The sequence below is a fragment of the Pseudopipra pipra genome, chromosome W (assembly GCF_036250125.1).
Source record: "Pseudopipra pipra isolate bDixPip1 chromosome W, bDixPip1.hap1, whole genome shotgun sequence".
In the NCBI taxonomy this organism is placed as follows: domain Eukaryota; kingdom Metazoa; phylum Chordata; class Aves; order Passeriformes; family Pipridae; genus Pseudopipra; species Pseudopipra pipra.
Window position 1 is genome coordinate 36,935,148 of NC_087580.1, and position 16,258 is coordinate 36,951,405.

At 51.3% G+C, this 16,258-nt stretch overlaps 2 protein-coding genes across 2 annotated transcripts in view; one reads left to right on the forward strand and one right to left on the reverse strand.

Annotated features, from left to right (window-relative positions):
• The window catches only part of LOC135405269 (zinc finger protein 160-like), a 292,050-nt gene that overhangs the window by 231,160 nt on the left and 44,632 nt on the right, over nt 1–16,258 (reverse strand). The gene's annotated exons all lie outside the window — the stretch shown is intronic.
• On the forward strand, nt 8,019–8,934 carry LOC135405514 (olfactory receptor 14A16-like). Its single transcript, XM_064640219.1, has one exon. The coding sequence runs from the start codon at nt 8,083–8,085 to the stop codon at nt 8,932–8,934; it is 852 nt and encodes a 283-aa protein (XP_064496289.1). The 5' UTR covers nt 8,019–8,082.

Consider the following 16,258-nt stretch of genomic DNA (forward strand, 5'->3'; position numbering starts at 1 on the left):
TTCACCTGCACTGAGGGAAGGGACTCAGCTGAGTCAACAGAAGTGTCTCCTTGTGGCTCTGCAGACCTGGGGCCAGAAGGACACAGCTCCCTCCACAACCCCCATGGGCTGGGATTCCTCCTGCCCCACTTCAGTGGGCCCAAAACAGACCCCTGCAGGTGACTCCTTGTCCCAGCTCCCATGGCAATGAAGGAAGACCAAAGCCAGGAGTGACCTGCTGGGACCAAACCCCTGGTTCCTTCTGAGGGGCCAGAGGTGACCGAGATTCCTGCTGGGAACTGCAGGCTCCAATGCAGCAGTTCCTAGGGACAGGGCAGCAGCTGTGGGATCTTCTTGGAGGCTGCTGGGACATTGCTTTGGCCAACTTCAGTGGCAGAAGGTGCCCACAGGTAGGACAGGGGAACCTGTCACTGTTCCTTCTGTCCAGGGCAGCACCTAGAGGTGCTCAGGTGACCAAATGGAGTCAGGTGGCACAGGGAGAGAGGTCTCTCTCCTGTTCTTTATCAGGGTATTTTCTACATGTCCTCAGAGTACAATGGCCGTTGTCTCATGGACATCCCTACACTGCTGACCCTAATTGAGGGCAGGTGAGCCTGGATTGAATAGCCAAAGAGGGGCCTGTAGTGCCAGGGGAGGTGCCAGGGCTCTGCAGCACAAGTGCAGCAGCTGCCCTGGACAGCACAGGGCCTGTGCAGGAACCCCATCCCCATTCCCAGCAGTTGTGGGACAGGCACCACCCAGGGCTTCTCAGACACATTGGGGGCCTTTGGGGCAGGGAGTGAATCCCAGCCCTGCAGGGACACAAAGGCTGTCCCTTCTCTGCCCAGCCAAGGCCAGGCCAGGCACGAGTCCAAAGCACATCAGCCCAGGCTGTCCACACTTGTTCCCTCCCTCTGCTGGCTCTGCTCTCCCCCAGCATTTCAGCAGCATGTGCTGATCTCCTCAGGGATCAGGCCTGGGATTTTCACCCTGGGCCTGAGTCCCAGCACGTCCACCCCCAAGGCCATTGTCAGCAAAGCCTCTGCACAGCCCAGGTCTCGGGGCTTTCAGAGCAGCTTTCCCCACTGCAAGTCTGTTCTTACCCCCGGTGCCCCCGCTGAGGGGCTGCAGCCAGACAGGCCCCAATGCCCTGTGTGTGGGGCACAGGCAGGAGGAGCTGCAGCCCCAAGTCTCTCTTCATTCCACTTGCAGGCAATAACAGCCCAGGCCTGCTGAGACAGTTCCCAGGTTGCAGGGCTGTGATGGGTTGGCAGAGAAGGCCAAGGAGACACAGGAGACAAAGAGCAGGAGAGAGGTGTCCTCAGCAGGAAGGAGCTTCTTGGAGCTGTGCAGCTGCTCTAGGGGATGAACAACTTGGGTGAACTTTTGTGGGTGAGGGTCAGAGGAGAGAGTGGTTTGGGTGAGCTTGTGGAGTGAGACAAAGATCCCATTCAAGTTGGCTTTGATAACCCTGGAATTCACTGGAAAGGCACCACGACAGGATGGAAAGAGTCCCAGAGGTTTGTGCAGAGTCTTGGTGAAGATACTCCTTGGGACACAGGCCTTTAGAGCACAGCTGCCAGGCTGGTGGACAACAGGGAGGCTCATCTGCATCTGCTTCTCTCCAAGAGGAACCAAGAGGTTGCCATAGTAACTGACTGTAGAAATGGGAATGTATGCTGGTTGCCATGTTAACTGCCCATAGCAATGGAAATGTCTGATGGTTGCCATGGTAACTTACTGTAACAATGGAAAGGTGTGCTGGTTGCCATGGTAACCGACCATAGCGATGGGAATGTGTGATGGTTGCCATGGTAACTGACCATAGGAACAGCAATGTATGATGGTTGCCATGGTATTTGACTGTACCAGTGAGAGGTATGATGGTTCCCATGGTAACTGATAGTAGCAATGAGAATGCATGATGGTTGCCATGATAACCAACTGTACCAGAGGGAAGTATGATGGTTTCTGTGGTAACTGACCGTAGCAATGGGAATGTATGCCGGTTGCCATGGTAACTGACTGTAGCAACGGCAATGTATGCTTGTTACCATGGTAACCGACCATAGGAATGTGACTTTATGATGGTTGCCATGGTAATCGAGCATAGCAATGCGAATCTATGGTGGTTGCCATGGTAACAAACCGTAGCAATGGAAACGTATGATGGTTGCCATGGTAACCGACCATAGCAGTGGGAAGTATGATGATTGCCATGGTAACTGACTGTAGCAATGGAAATGTGTCATGGTTGCCATGGTAAACTGACTGTAGCAACTGGAAGTATGATGGTTGACACAGTAACTGACCAGAGAAATGACAATGTATTGTGGTTGCCATGCTAACAGACTGTACCAGTGGGAAGTATGTTGTTTGCCATGGTAACTGACTGTAGCAATAGGAATGTATGATGTTTTCCATGGGAACTGACCGTAGCAACGAGAATGTATGTTAGTTGCCATGGTAAACAATCATAGCAATGTGACTGTATGATAGTTTCCATGGTAACTTACCATAGCAATGCTAATGTATGATGGTTGCCATGGTAACCTACTGTAGCAAAGGGAATGTATGGTGGTTCTTATGGTAACTGACCGTGGGAATGAGAATGTATGTTGGTTGCCATAGTAACTGACCACAGCTATAGGAAGTATGATGATTACCATGATAACTGACTGTAGCAATGGGACTGTATGATGGTTGCCATGGTAACCGACTGTAGCAATGGGAATGTATGATGGTTCCAAGGTAACTGACAGTAGGAACGGGAATGTATGATGTTGCCATGGTAACCAACTGTAGCAAGACGACTGTATGATGGTTGCCATGGTAACTGACCATAGAAACTGGAATTCACATGGTTGCCATGCTAACTGATCGTAGCAACATGGCTGTATGATGGTTGCCATGGCAACTGATTGTAGCAGTGGACCGTATGATGGTTGCCATGGTAACGAACCACAGCAATGGGGATGTGTGATGGTTGCCATGGTAACCAACTACAGCCATGGGAATGTGTGATGGGTACCATGGTAACTGACAATAGCACTGGGAATGTATGGTGGTTGCCATGGTAACTGACCGTAGCAACAGGAATGTATGATGATTGCCTTGGTAACTGACTGTAGCAATGGGAATGTATGATGGTTGCCATGGTAACTGACTGTAAGAATGGGAATGTATGATGGTTTCCATTGTAACCGACCATAGCAATTTGATTATATGCTGGTTGCCATAGTGACTGACCATAGCAATGGGACTGTATGATGGTTGCCAGGGTAACTGACTGTGGAAATGACAATGTATGATGTTTGCTATGGTAACTGACAGTAGGAATGGGAATGTATTATGGTTGCCATGGTAACTGACAGTAGGAATGGGAATGTATTATGGGTGCCATGGTAACTAACTGTAGCAAGGGGAATATATGCTGGTTGCCATTGGTAACTGACTGTACCTGTGGGAGGTATGATGGTTGCCGTGGTAACTGACTGTAGCAATGGGAATGTATGCTGTTTTCCATGGTAACTGCCCATAACAATGGAAATGTCTGATGGTTGCCATGGTACCTGACTGTAACAATGGAAACATATGCTGGTTGCCATGGTAACTGACTGTAGTGATGGGAATGTATGATGGTTGCCATGGTAACTGCTCATAAAAATGGAAATGTCTGATGGTTGTCATGGTAACTGACTGTAACAATGGACATGTATGCTGGTTGCTATGGTAACCGACCATAGCAATGGGAATGCATGCTGGTTGCCATGGTAACTGAGCGTAGTGATGGGGATGTATGATGGTTGCCATGGTAACCGCCCATAGCAGTGGGAATGTGTGATGGTTGCCATGGTAACGACCGTGGCAATTGTAATGTATGCTTGTTGCCATGGTAACTGACCGTAGCAGTGGGAAGTATGTTGGTTGCCATGGTAACTGACTGTGGTAACGGGAATGTATGATGGTTGCCATGGTAACTGACCATAGCAATGGGAATGTGTGACAGTTGCCATGGTAACCGATTGTACCAGTGTGAAGTATGATGGTTGGCTGTAGTAACTGACTGTAGAAAAGGGACTGTATGATGATTACCATGGTAACTGACTGTACCAATGGCAATGTATGATGGTTGCCCTGGTAACTTACCATGGCATAGAGAATGTATGCTGGTTGCCATGGTAACCAAACATACCAGTGGGAAAGTATGATCATTGCCACGGTAACTGACTGTAGGAATGGGAATGTCTGATGGTTGCCATGGTAACTGACCTTAGCAATGGGAATGTATGGTAGTTGCTGTGGTAACTGACCATGGCAATGAGAATATATGCTGTTTGCCATGGTAACTGACCACAGCAGTGGGGATGTATGATGGTTGCCATGGTAACTCACCGTAGCAATGGGAATGTGTGATGGTTGCCATGGTCACTGACTGTAGTGACAGGAATGTATGATGGTTGCCATGGTAACTGACTGTACCAGTGGGAAGTATGCTGTTTACCACAGTAATTGACTGTAGCAATGGGAATGTATTATGGTTGCCATGGTAACCGACCATAGCAATGACAATGTATTATGGTTGCCATGGTAACTGACTGTGGCAATGAGAATGTATTCTATTTGCCATGGTAACTGACCATAGCAATGGGAATGCATGCTGGTTTTCAAGGGAACTGTGATTTCCTTAGACTATGAGCACAATATTTTCATCTGCAAAAACATTAGTGAGTGTCCAGAGATCTCCCAAGATGGGGTTTAAATGTCTCAAGCACATGAGCACTAGAGAGGGGCTAAGGAGCTGTGGCCTCAATGGTGTGGAGACTGAGGACAGCACAAGACAGCCCTGAGAGGGCTTGAAGGGTGGATTTAGAGATGGTGGATCCTTTTGTCAGAGCAGAAAAGAGCATGAGAAAGAAAGAATTAATGCCAAGTGCAGCTGGAGAGGTCCCAAGTAGACATGAGTGTATCGGGGAGGGGTTACTTTATCAGGGAAAAGGTCTGAGATATACAGACATGAAAAATGGACACCGTTGCTAGTTCAACAGAAAAAACCAATATTTATTACAAAAAGGTGGCCAAGAAAATAAACAAACCCAAAAGGGAGGAACGAGGAGAGGAATCAGCCCCCAGCACGATCTCCCCAGTTACCCAGCTGTTGCCCATAAAGTTATCTTACCAACCTAGCATACCTATAATTACCCAGAGCAGAAGCGGCATCCTCAGAGAGTCAGTAAGTTAACAAGCTGGCAAGCGCCAAAAGGCAACGTTGTCCTTGAAGTAAACTAGCTCTCGCCAAGGAAGCACTATCTGCTTTTTAAACAATTAATTGAGAGACCACAACCTCCCCAGGTGTGGCCAGCACCGCCCCACCAGATGCCCTCAGTCCCACCTCCCAGTTATGTCAGTGCATCTCTTCTGTGCACGCGTGAGAACTTCGGAAATCCACACACGCATGTGCAGAGTGTTTTGGGGGTCTATCTTAATTGAGTCTGGGGTCGAGCCTTCCTCACTTCATCATCACTTTCTCCTGCAAATGCCCTTGACGGAAAAGTAACCAATCACAGAACACCAATTAAAACAGTTTATACAAAAAGCTCTCAAGGACAACTTTCCTGCTTATCAGTGCTTGTTTTCCCATAACTTGGCAGGGAAAGAGCAAAGCTTTCACAAGTGGCAGGGCCAAACACAGACCAAAAGTATCAGCATAAATTCCCCCTGGTACACATGAGGAAAAAGGAATTTCACTCCATGGAAAATGCTGTGCTGGAACACGTCACCCAGAAAGAGTCTGGATGAGCCCAAGGCTTTGTGTGTGCAGGAAGAGCCAGGGAGGACGCAGAGATGTCAGTGCAGGAAGGTGCCAGCCAGGTGGGGCAGCCGGGGGGATGACGACAGCCTGCAGGGAAAGGGGCAGGGCATGGACACCGTAGGACAGCCTGGGCTGGAGAGGAGACAGGGAGGGGGAGAAGCTGAAAGGCCCTGACACAGCCACCTTCTGCAGGCCTTTGGCCATGGCTGCTGTCTGTGCCCCTGATGCCAGGAGGAGGGGAGTGGCCCTTGCAGCCCTGGGGCCTCATGGCCTCCTTGTCCCTGCTCAGCAGCCTGGCAGGTGCCACCCCATGGTCCTGCCCTTGGCATTGCACATCCCACATCCCAGTGCCCCAGGAAGAGCCCTGAGGAATGAGGCAGGGACAGCATCTGCCTTCCCAGGGGCTGGGGGTCAGGGCTTGGCCCTTTGAAATAAAGAAACATGTCAAAGTTTATTCAGCATCAGAGCCACCTTTCCCTTGCTTGTCCATCCTTGTCATCACTGTCTGCAGTTTTCTGTTCCAACTGGAATCTGGGGACACTTTCACAGTCATGTCCTTCAGTGGGACCCATTAACAGTACAAGAAACTTCAGTATTTCAAACTCATTTTGACTTCTTGAGAAGTTGTTTGAACTTCCTCTCAGGGACTGAGTCTCATGTAAACAATGCAAACCCCCTCTGGGGGTCATGAAATGCCTGGGGCTGTTGCTGTGCTGCTGAGCTGGGCTGGGCTCCTGGCACACAGGGAGCTCCGGGCAAGCAAGAAGAGCTTCAAAGAGACAGCTCTGCTGGTGAGCAGCTCCTCTGCACAGCCCAGCAGGGCTGAGGGCACTGCCAGGGCAGCTCAGGGACACCAGCAGGGCACAGACAGAGCTTCAAGGGGCTCAGCACTGGCAGGAGGACTGAGAGCTCCCTGCAGGAGGAATCTTGGCAGGGCTGCACATGGTGAGTCTGTGGCTGCAGGGCAGTGCAGGGGCAGCTCCTGGAGGCATCTCCTAAAGCTGGCCCAGCCCCAGCTGATGGGATGGGTGAGCAGGGGCTGTTTTGGGGCACTTTGGAAGAGCTGTGAAGCCGGGGGTGCAGCCAGGGGTGCCCAGGGCTGTGGGGCAGAGCAGGGTCCTGCAGCCCAGGGTGCTGTGCTGGGCAGGGACTCTGCTGCCTGCCAGGGGTAGCTCTCAGCCAGCCCGGGGAGCTGCTGCCAGGGCTGGGGCAGAAGGGCTGTGGGCAAGGAGCAAACCTGGAAGGGGAGGGAGGTTCTTTTCCATGTCTCCGTGTTGAAGGGTCAGACCTGCTCACAGCTCCAGATCACTACACCATATTGAATGGAGAATGTTTTGCAAAGCTCACAAAAGACAGGGGCTACAGGAAAGGAATTAGTCCTGATGGGTGTTTCCTGCTTAGGCACTGTAGCATAGACATTGTTCTCTCAGGTCAGGAGGCTGCACTGAAATTCCAAGTCTTTTACTCTCAGAGGTGAATATTTCAGGCAGGATCAGAGATGAGCACAGGATCCTGGGCAGTGCTGAGCCTTCCCTTGGGGGTGGGCACTCTCTTGTGCCAGCCCTTGGCTTCTCTGCAGGAGGGCTCCTGTCCTGCTCTGTCCAGCACAGCTGCACCTCTGGGCTGGCACAGGGGACACTTCACAGAGCTGCCCTTTCAAGCAGCGCTGTCCTGCTCTCAGCACAGATCTTGGTGGGGTTTTTAAAGATGAATCTGTGTGTGAAGTCATCTTCAAGGCAGCCCAAGGGAAAGTGCAGGGCAGATGGGAAACAGTCTGAGAGTCACTGCAGCTCTCCTGGCTCTGCAATAAGCAATGGAGAGCTCAGCCCTTCTGCCTGTCCTGTCTCAACACTGTTCAGATTTGTCATCAGAAAAATTTGCCCCTAAAAAAACACCCCAGGTGTTATGATTGTAAACAAAAAATCCTGTCAAAATTATTTTAAGGATACACTGTGCCTCCCTTCTGCAGCCCAAATTGCTCCAAGACAACAGTACAGGAATTGAGTTTTTCCATCAAAGCTGGGTTCCATGTGACATCCCCTATGATCATGAGAGCTGTCCCAAACCAGTTTCATATCTGCACTGCAGTAGAGCAAAGCTGAGTCCTTGGCAGCACATGGGCAGAGCTCCTGCTCCTCACAGCACCCTGAGAGAGCACAAACCAGAGAAAAGAAATGCCTTGACTTGGAGGGATTTCCCTGAAAACTGCACTGGCTTTGCTGAGAGGGGGCTGTCTTAACTGTTCCCTGTGCTTTCCTTTTCTGAACAGACCCTGTCCTAAGGAACAGCAAATGTCCAACAGCAGCTCCATGCCCCAGTTCCTCCTCCTGGCATTCGCAGACAGGAGGGAGCTGCAGCTCCTGCACTTCTGGCTCTTCCTGGCCATCTCCCTGGCTGCCCTCCTGGCCAACGGCCTCATCCTCAGCGCCGTAGCCTGTGACCACCACCTGCACACCCCCATGGGCTTCTTCCTGCTCAACCTCTCCCTCACAGACCTGGGCTGCATCTGCACCACTGTCCCCAAAGCCATGCACAATTCCCTCTGGGGCACCACAACCATCTCCTACCATGGATGTGCTGCACAGGTCTTCCTGCTTGTCTTCTTTCTTGGAGCAGAGTTTTCCCTCCTCACCATCATGTGCTACGACCGCTACGTTGCCATCTGCAAACCCCTGCACTACGGGACCCTCCTGGGCAGCAGAGCTTGTGCCCACATGGCAGCAGCTGCCTGGGCCACTGGGTTTCTCATTGCCCTGCTGCACACAGCCAATACATTTTCCCTGCCCCTGTGCCAGGGCAATGCCCTGGGCCAGTTCTTCTGTGAAATCCCTGCCATCCTCAAGCTCTCCTGCTCACACTCAGGCTACCGCAGGGAAATTGGGCTCATTGGGGTTAGTGCCTGTTTAATGTTTGGTTGTTTCATTTTCATTGTTTTCTCCTATGTGCAGATCTTTAGGGCTGTGCTGAGGATCCCTTCTCAGCAGGGACGGCACAAAGCCTTTTCCACCTGCCTCCCTCACCTGGCTGTGGTCTCCTTGTTTATCAGCACTGCCACATTTGCCCATCTAAAGCCCCTCTCCATTTCCTCCCCATCCCTGGACCTGGTGGTGGCAGTTCTGTACTCAGTGTGCCTCCAGCACTGAACCCCCTCATCTACAGCCTGAGGAACCAGGAGCTCAAGGATGCCCTGAGGAAAATGATGACTGGATGTTTTTTTTAAGAAGCAGTAACCTACCTCTTTTCTTCTGCAGAACACTCATTGTGTAACATATTTTGGGCCCAGCCTGCCTTCTAAAGCTTTTCGTAGTTTTTGGGTTGGGGGCTTCCATGTTTTTTCCCTCTGTTCATGTCATTAACACTGAAATTTTATTCTTCATCCCATCAAATTCACCCTCTACCTCTTTTTTTTCACCCACAAAATATAGAAATGAGGAGTCATGCTTTGTGTGCATTTAAACAAAATAAAAGTTTGTGCAGCAAGGTATTTGTCAAACATCCTCCCTGTGTTAGTTTGTACATGAGGAATCACAATCTCTGAGTGGAAGAAAGGACACAAATTCTTTTTTCCAGATTCTTCCTCCAACACCTCCCCTGAAGCTGGAGGACATTTCCATATTTGCAGATCTGGGGAGGAAAAGAGTCCCAGCACTGCCAGGGAGCACCAGAACTGGGTCTGTTCAGAGCTGCTCTCTTTGCACTCCCACCCTCTCCTTTCCTGTCCGTGCCCAAGGCCTGAGTGCTCTGGCAGCTCAGTCACTGTCCTGCTGTGGGTCAGGCCTGTGAGCACAGGCAGGGACAGGCCCTGGGCACTGCTGGGACAGGGCTGGGCTCCACAACAGCAGTTCCAGCAGCAAAGGGGTTCCCCTCCAGGCACTTCCTGAGGGCTGAGGTCTTTTCCCAACACTGGTATGGAGAAGAAGTCCAAGGATTAGACTCTCCAAAGTCTTGTTGCTTTGCTTGTTTTTCCATGGAGACAGTGCAGTGAGGTCAGGGACCCACTGAGACTTCAGGGACTGAGGGCTGGTTCAGATGTTGTGTGTTGGTGGCCAATGGCCAATGGAGATGACAAATGATCTCCAAGTCACCTGCCTGGGGTTCTGCAGCTTGTGAGGGCTCTGATGGCAGGTGAGGACTTGTCTGTAGGAACTCAGGAAGTGCAGGAGAGCACAGAGGATCTGCAGGGACAGCCCGTCCCATCCAGTCAGCAGGGAATGGGGCCCTGGAGCAGAATCCTGCCCAGGGTGGAGTCACAAAGAGATCAAGTACTAAATCTTGCTGTGAAGTGGCAAACAGAGCTCTGCAAGCCCAGGAGACACAGCAGGTACAGGGAAAACTCTTGCAAGTGACTTGTGTTCCCCTCAGTGAATTTCCACAGGTTGCTCAAGAGCAGCCCCCAAAGCCATGTCCCAGCTCTGGAACAAGGTAGGGCCCCTCTGAGCCCCCTCCATGGCCACACAGGAGCCTCTGTGGGAGGTGGTCAGTGGCAGGGAGCACCATCAGCTGGCTCTGCCTCCCAGCTTGAGCAGCACAGCCCAACAGAGTCCCCCATGGTCCTGGGCCCCACAGCCCCCGTGCTCTGCAGAGCAGCCCCCCCAGCTCGGGGGCTGTGGGGAGCATGGGCAGGAGGTGCAGGAAGGGCTACTCAGGCCAGCACAGACGTGTTCCCCTGGGGAAAGGGTCTGTGGGGAGATGGGATGTGCCAGGAGAAGAGCAGGACACCCTGTGTGAGCAGAGGGGCCATAGGAAGAGGCTGCCCTGTGCCTGGGGAAAAGAGGGGGCAAAGCAAAAAGTGGGAAACTCTCTGGTCTGAGATCAGTTGTGCTGCCCAAGAACACGCTGACTCCAGAGGTGTCCAAGCGGGGCAGAGCCGGCGACTCCGGTCTGTGTGGCGGCGGGGGGGAGGCAGCAGCTCTGTTTGATTCCATGGAGTTCTGGGGATGCACAGTGGTTCCAGGAGGCTCTTCACTCTCACTATTGGCCCTTGGTTCCATGAGGGTCTGAGATGTCTCAGGGTTCCTTTGGTTCCAAAGAGGCCTCGCGTATCACAGTGGCCCCTTGGTTCCATGAGATTCCACAGTATTCCCGCATTCCTTTGGTTCCATAAGGCCCTGCAGTGTTATAATGACTCCTGATTCTATGAGGTTCCAATTTCTCCACAAGTTTCTTTGGCTCTATAGGGCCCTGCAGGGTCAAAACGGCCCCTGGATTCCATGAGTTTCCACAGTGTCCTCAGGTCCATAGTGTCACAGTGTCACAATGCCTCCTTGATTTGCAGTGTCCCAGGGAGAGCCTGCACTGTCCAAATGGCCTCTTGATTCCATAAGGTTCTGCAGTGACACAATGGCACCCCAATTCCATGTGATTGCACAGTGTCCCCAGGTTCCTTTGGCACCATAATGCCCTGTAGTGTCACAGTGGTCCCTTGAGTCCATGTGGTGTCCTCAGTGTCACAATGACCCCTTGATTCCATGAAGTTGCATAGTGTCTCTAGGTTCCCTTTTTCCACGAGTTTCCCCAGTGTCACAATGGCCCCTTGATTCCGTTGGGTTCCCCAGTGTCCCAAGGTCCATTTGGCTCCAAAAGGGCCCTGTAGTGTCGCAGTGGCCTCTTGATTTTATGAGGTTCCACTGTGTCCCAGGGTTCCTTTGTTTCCATGAGGCACCACAGTGACACAATGGCCCCTTGATTCCATGAGGTTCCAAAATGTTTCAGGGTTCTTTTTGTTCCACAAGGCCCCAGATATTAAACGGCCCCTGATTCTACAAGATTTCACACCACAGTGTCCCTGTGTTCCTTAGTTTCCATGAGGCCCTGCAGTGCCACAATGGCCCCTTGATTCCATGAGGTTGCACAGTGTCATCACAAAGCTGAGCCCACCCAGATGGAAGTTTGGGGGACATTAGGAGCAACTGAGAAAAAAAGGATTGGATATTTGGGGAAGGAAAGAGGGGCTTGTCCAACAGAGGGGAACGAATTTTATGAGGTAAAAACAGGTTCAGTTAAGGCTCGGGGTGCTGAAACACTGACTGTGCAAACACTCCTGATGGACTTTTACGCTATTTCTAACCTCAAGCCCCAATCCAAAAGTGCTGCCCCTCCCAATGAAAGGAATCCACTGCTCTAATCCCAACCTCAACTTGACCTCAAAGGCTAAGCCCAAACCCAGAACTCCAGACTCTTATTTGTACTCCAATGCCCACCCCAATCCCAAACCTGCATTGTTGGTATGAAAAGCCAAACTTTAATCTTAACCCAGCCCAAAACACTAATCATGGACCAGACACTGCCAGCAGAACCACAAACCTCCCAAAGTTCTGCCTAATCCCAACCCTGAGCTCTAAACCCCAAGCCCTGACCATTAAGCACCCCCACAGCCCTTGGGAGCAGGGCAAGGACCTGCAGGGCCCAGAGCAGGCCCAGGGGGTTGGCAGAGGAATGGGAGGTGACCTGAATCTGCTCAGCTCTGCAGTGACCCCCAGGAGAAGGGCCTGGGCTCTGGGAGGGATGTCCTGTGGCACAGGGGCTCAGGATCCAAGTTCAGAAGGCCAAGTGCACATGGCAACAGCCAGAGCTGGTGCAGAGACATCAGGGAGGGTCTAGAAATGCTGCTGGGAGGGGGTGGGAAAGCAGGAGGGGTGTGTGCAGCCTGCAAGGCCAGAGCAGCAGCAGGGCCAGGGCAGGACAGCCTGCAGGAGAGATGGCCAAGGGCTCTGGCAGGGCTGCAAGGCCCAAAGGCACCCAGGCCTTTGTCCCCTTGCCTCTGGCAGCTGCCTCTGCCACTCAGGCCACCACAACCAACTTGCCTGGCAGGTTCTGCCCTTGGTTTCTGCCTCGCCCCTCCCTCAGGAGCCTGGCAGGGGTTGCCCAGTTTTGGGTCTTTGTTGTTGCTCCCCCTCCCATCCCAGTGCCCCCCAAACAGCCCTGAGCCAGCCGGGAGGGACAGGATCTGCTGGGCCAGGGCCTGGGGCTCAGGCCTTGGCCTTTGTGCTCCACAAAACCAAGGCAGGCTTTGCTCAGCATTCCAGGGGCCTGCCCAGAGCCTTTGTCTGCCTGCACTCCTGGCCTCCAAGGAGCTGCTCCAAGGAGTCCCTGGGGAGGCTTTGTCAGGGCCTGCCCTCAGTGGGGCCCAGCAATGCTTCAAGGCACTTGGACTTTGGCTTCTGACTTCTTCAGCAGCTGCTTCAATCTTCTCTCAGCACCTCAGGATCATGGGCTGGGCTGCAAACACACCGTGGGGCTCATTAAAACACAGAAAAACAATTTGTTTCTCTTCCATTATTTGTCTTCATGTCAACAACTAATTAGAGTTGTTTTGTAGCTTAGCTAAGGAGGAAGATTTTAAAGTGGAAGTCACAAAAAATATATATTTTTTTTTATGAAAGAGAATGATTTACACAGAGCCTTGGGATGCAAGGATTTGGATCCAAAGACAAGGGGGCACTTAATCATTGACCAATTGAACAGTTACCAGGTGATTCAATAGCATGTGCTACAATTTTAACAGTGACTGAATTATAGATTCACAATAACAACATTCCCACCACAGTCAATTCACACCCACACCCAGGCAGAGATGTGTGGACACATCAAGAGCTGGGTGTGGAAAGGTCCCTCTCCCAAATTCTCCTTGTTGTCAGGGAAACACTCCCCCAAATCCCTTTGTGTTTCCCACCAGACAAGGGTCACAGCTGGAGGAGTGTTTGTTGAGGGGCATCAGAATTGTCCTGGGCATCAGTGAGGGTCTTTGGAGTGTTGCAAACTGGAGGGTTCCCGAGCTGGGAGAGGCTGCCAGAGGTGTCCCACTGAGAGGGAGGTGCTGGGGAGCTGCCAGGGCCTCCCTCAGCCCCGCTGGTTGTGGGCTCCCAAGGGGACTGGCTTTAGTTATCTGGTGAATTTCCATCCTGGTGTCAGGAATGACTGGAGTTTCCAAACTATTTGGGAATCGCATCCAAACTCTTCTATTTGTGTTACGGGTCAGGCAGGGAATTTTCCAAGGTGTTCAGGGGATGACTGATTATCCTGTGTTCCCCAGCTCTTACACTCATCCAAGTCAGCTGGATGGTTTATTGACAATGTGTCCCGAGGGGCAGCACCTCCGATGCCACAGAAATTGAGGTAAACCAGAACAGGAGCTCATGGAACTGAGTGGCCATTGGGACACTGCAGGGCCTCCTTGAATCCAGGGGCCGGTGGGACACTGGGGAGCCTTTTGGAGCCAAGGGAACCCTGGGATATTTTGGAACATCGTGGAATCAAAGGTCCATTGTGACACTGCAGGGCCTTGAGGAACCAAGGGAATCCTAGGGCATAGTGGAAACTCATGAAATCATCAGGGCCATTGTGACACTGAGGGACCTCATGGAACCAAATGAACCCTGAGAGTTTTTGCAACCTCATGGAATCAATGGGGCCGTTTCTGGCAGGATGTTCTGCTCTGATAATACCTAAAAAATGGTCAGAGAATGCAAACAATGCACACTCTCTGTGATGAGTTACTGCTCCTGTCAAGGTGCTGTTTTTAATGTTGAATTATGCTAAACCCAAAATGCTTCATGAAACTTCAAACACACATCCTGCTTTTTGAAACAAGATTTGACAGATAAGCTGCTTCCTGGCCTGCAAATATGTCTGGCAGTCAAACCCTTGATAACTATAAAAGCCCCGTTCAACTGTCATGGGGCAGATTCTTCCACAGACTTCCTTGAAGTGTGTGGAGCTTCTGCCATGAAGCAGGGACAGCTCTTCATGGTCACTGCCCAGGGGTTAAGTGAAAGAGAGAGAACTACCCCCTGTCATTGTGGAGTGAGTTACCCCAATCTCTGCTTCAGGATTGTTTCTTTTTGCTGGCTTTGATCCAATTGCTTTATAGAATGACTTTGATAGACTGCACTGTCCTATCTTACACTATGCTACTAGGCGGTTTTGGCTTTTATACTGTGTAGTAAATAATTCTGTTTAAGGTCTTTCACCTATTCACTTGTCTGATCAATTTTCTGTTCATTTGTCATAATAAATAAATTAATTTTCTAGAAATATTTCTGATTTGCCATCCCTAAAACCTGCAGGACAAAGTGATTTAATCACACCTTTATAATTCCTTCAGTCAAAACCAAAATCTGAGCCTGAGATTGGATCTAGCCACAGCCAGACTCCTCTCTGAGAAGGAATTTAAAAAGCAAGGGGGTCCTTTCTGCCCCTCGTAGCTCAACGAGACGGCTTCTGCCATCAACTTTGTTTAAGCCTTCCACCCCCCCAGCCCCAAGCCGTGACACAGGGGCATGTCTTGTACATGCAGTGCAAACATGGACTCCTGAGCTGGTCATTTGATGTCCCTCCTTGGAGGGAAGAACAAGCCCAATGGCCTGGGGTGAGAGGCCAGTGCTGGGAGCGGCGCTGGCTGTGCCAGGGCACTGCTGGGTGCCCCCACCCTGAGCACTCCCACCCTTGTGCTGGTCACTGCTGGTTTCCTCTGCAGGGCGTTGTGTTGGGCACATCCTGGAGAGCAAAGTGGAAAGCAGATGGAAGCTTTGAGGCCCTGGCCTGAGGAGATGCCCCTGCAGGATGGCAGTGCTGCTGCAGAGGTCAGCTCTGTGCCAGCAGTGCCCGTGGCTGTCCCTGCCTGCAGTCCCTGGACAGTCCTGCAGCAGGACTGGGACCGACTGCCAGAGCACTGAGGCCTCCAGGAACACAGGGCTCTGCAGGACAGCATGGAAGGGAAAGAAGAGGTGGCCATGGAGGAGAAGGGCTGCTGCTCCCTGGCAGTGCTGCTCTGCTGGGACTCTTTTCTGGCCCAGTTCTGCACAGAGGCACCGACCCTGCAGCTGCAGAGAAGTCAGAGAGGAAAGATGTCAGGCAAACAAGTTGATGCAGAGTTCTTTATTTGGTTTAAGCAGACAGTGAGTACAATTGCCAATTTGTACAGCCTGTGGGCCAGGCTAGAAAGGCAAACACTGAATTGAAAATGGTGTTTATATATAAAAAGATATTTATATATATCCTTATAGATATAATTATAGATATACAGATTTTTTGATGTGAACAAATTCTCACAAAAATCACACTCCTATCAGAAGTAAAAAATAGAGAAGGTATGGTGGGCCTTTAATGAAGTCCATAACAGGATTGGCCTTTAATGTGGTAAATAACACGCAGAAGAAGGAGAGTTTATTGCTTCTGAAAAACACCCAGTTATCAGTTTCCTCAGGGCATCCTTGAGCTCCTGGTTCCTCAGGCTGTAGATGAAGGGGTTCAGTGTTGGAGGCACCACCGAGTACAGAACTGATAGTGCCAGATTCAGGGGTGGGGAGGAGATGGAGGGGGGCTTCAGGTAGGCAAATGGGCCAGTGCTGACAAAGAGGGAGACCACGGCCAGGTGAGGGAGGGACGTGGAAAAGGCTTTGTGCCGTCCCTGCTGAGAGGGGATCCTCAGCACAGCCCTGAAGATCTGCACATAGGAGAACACAATGA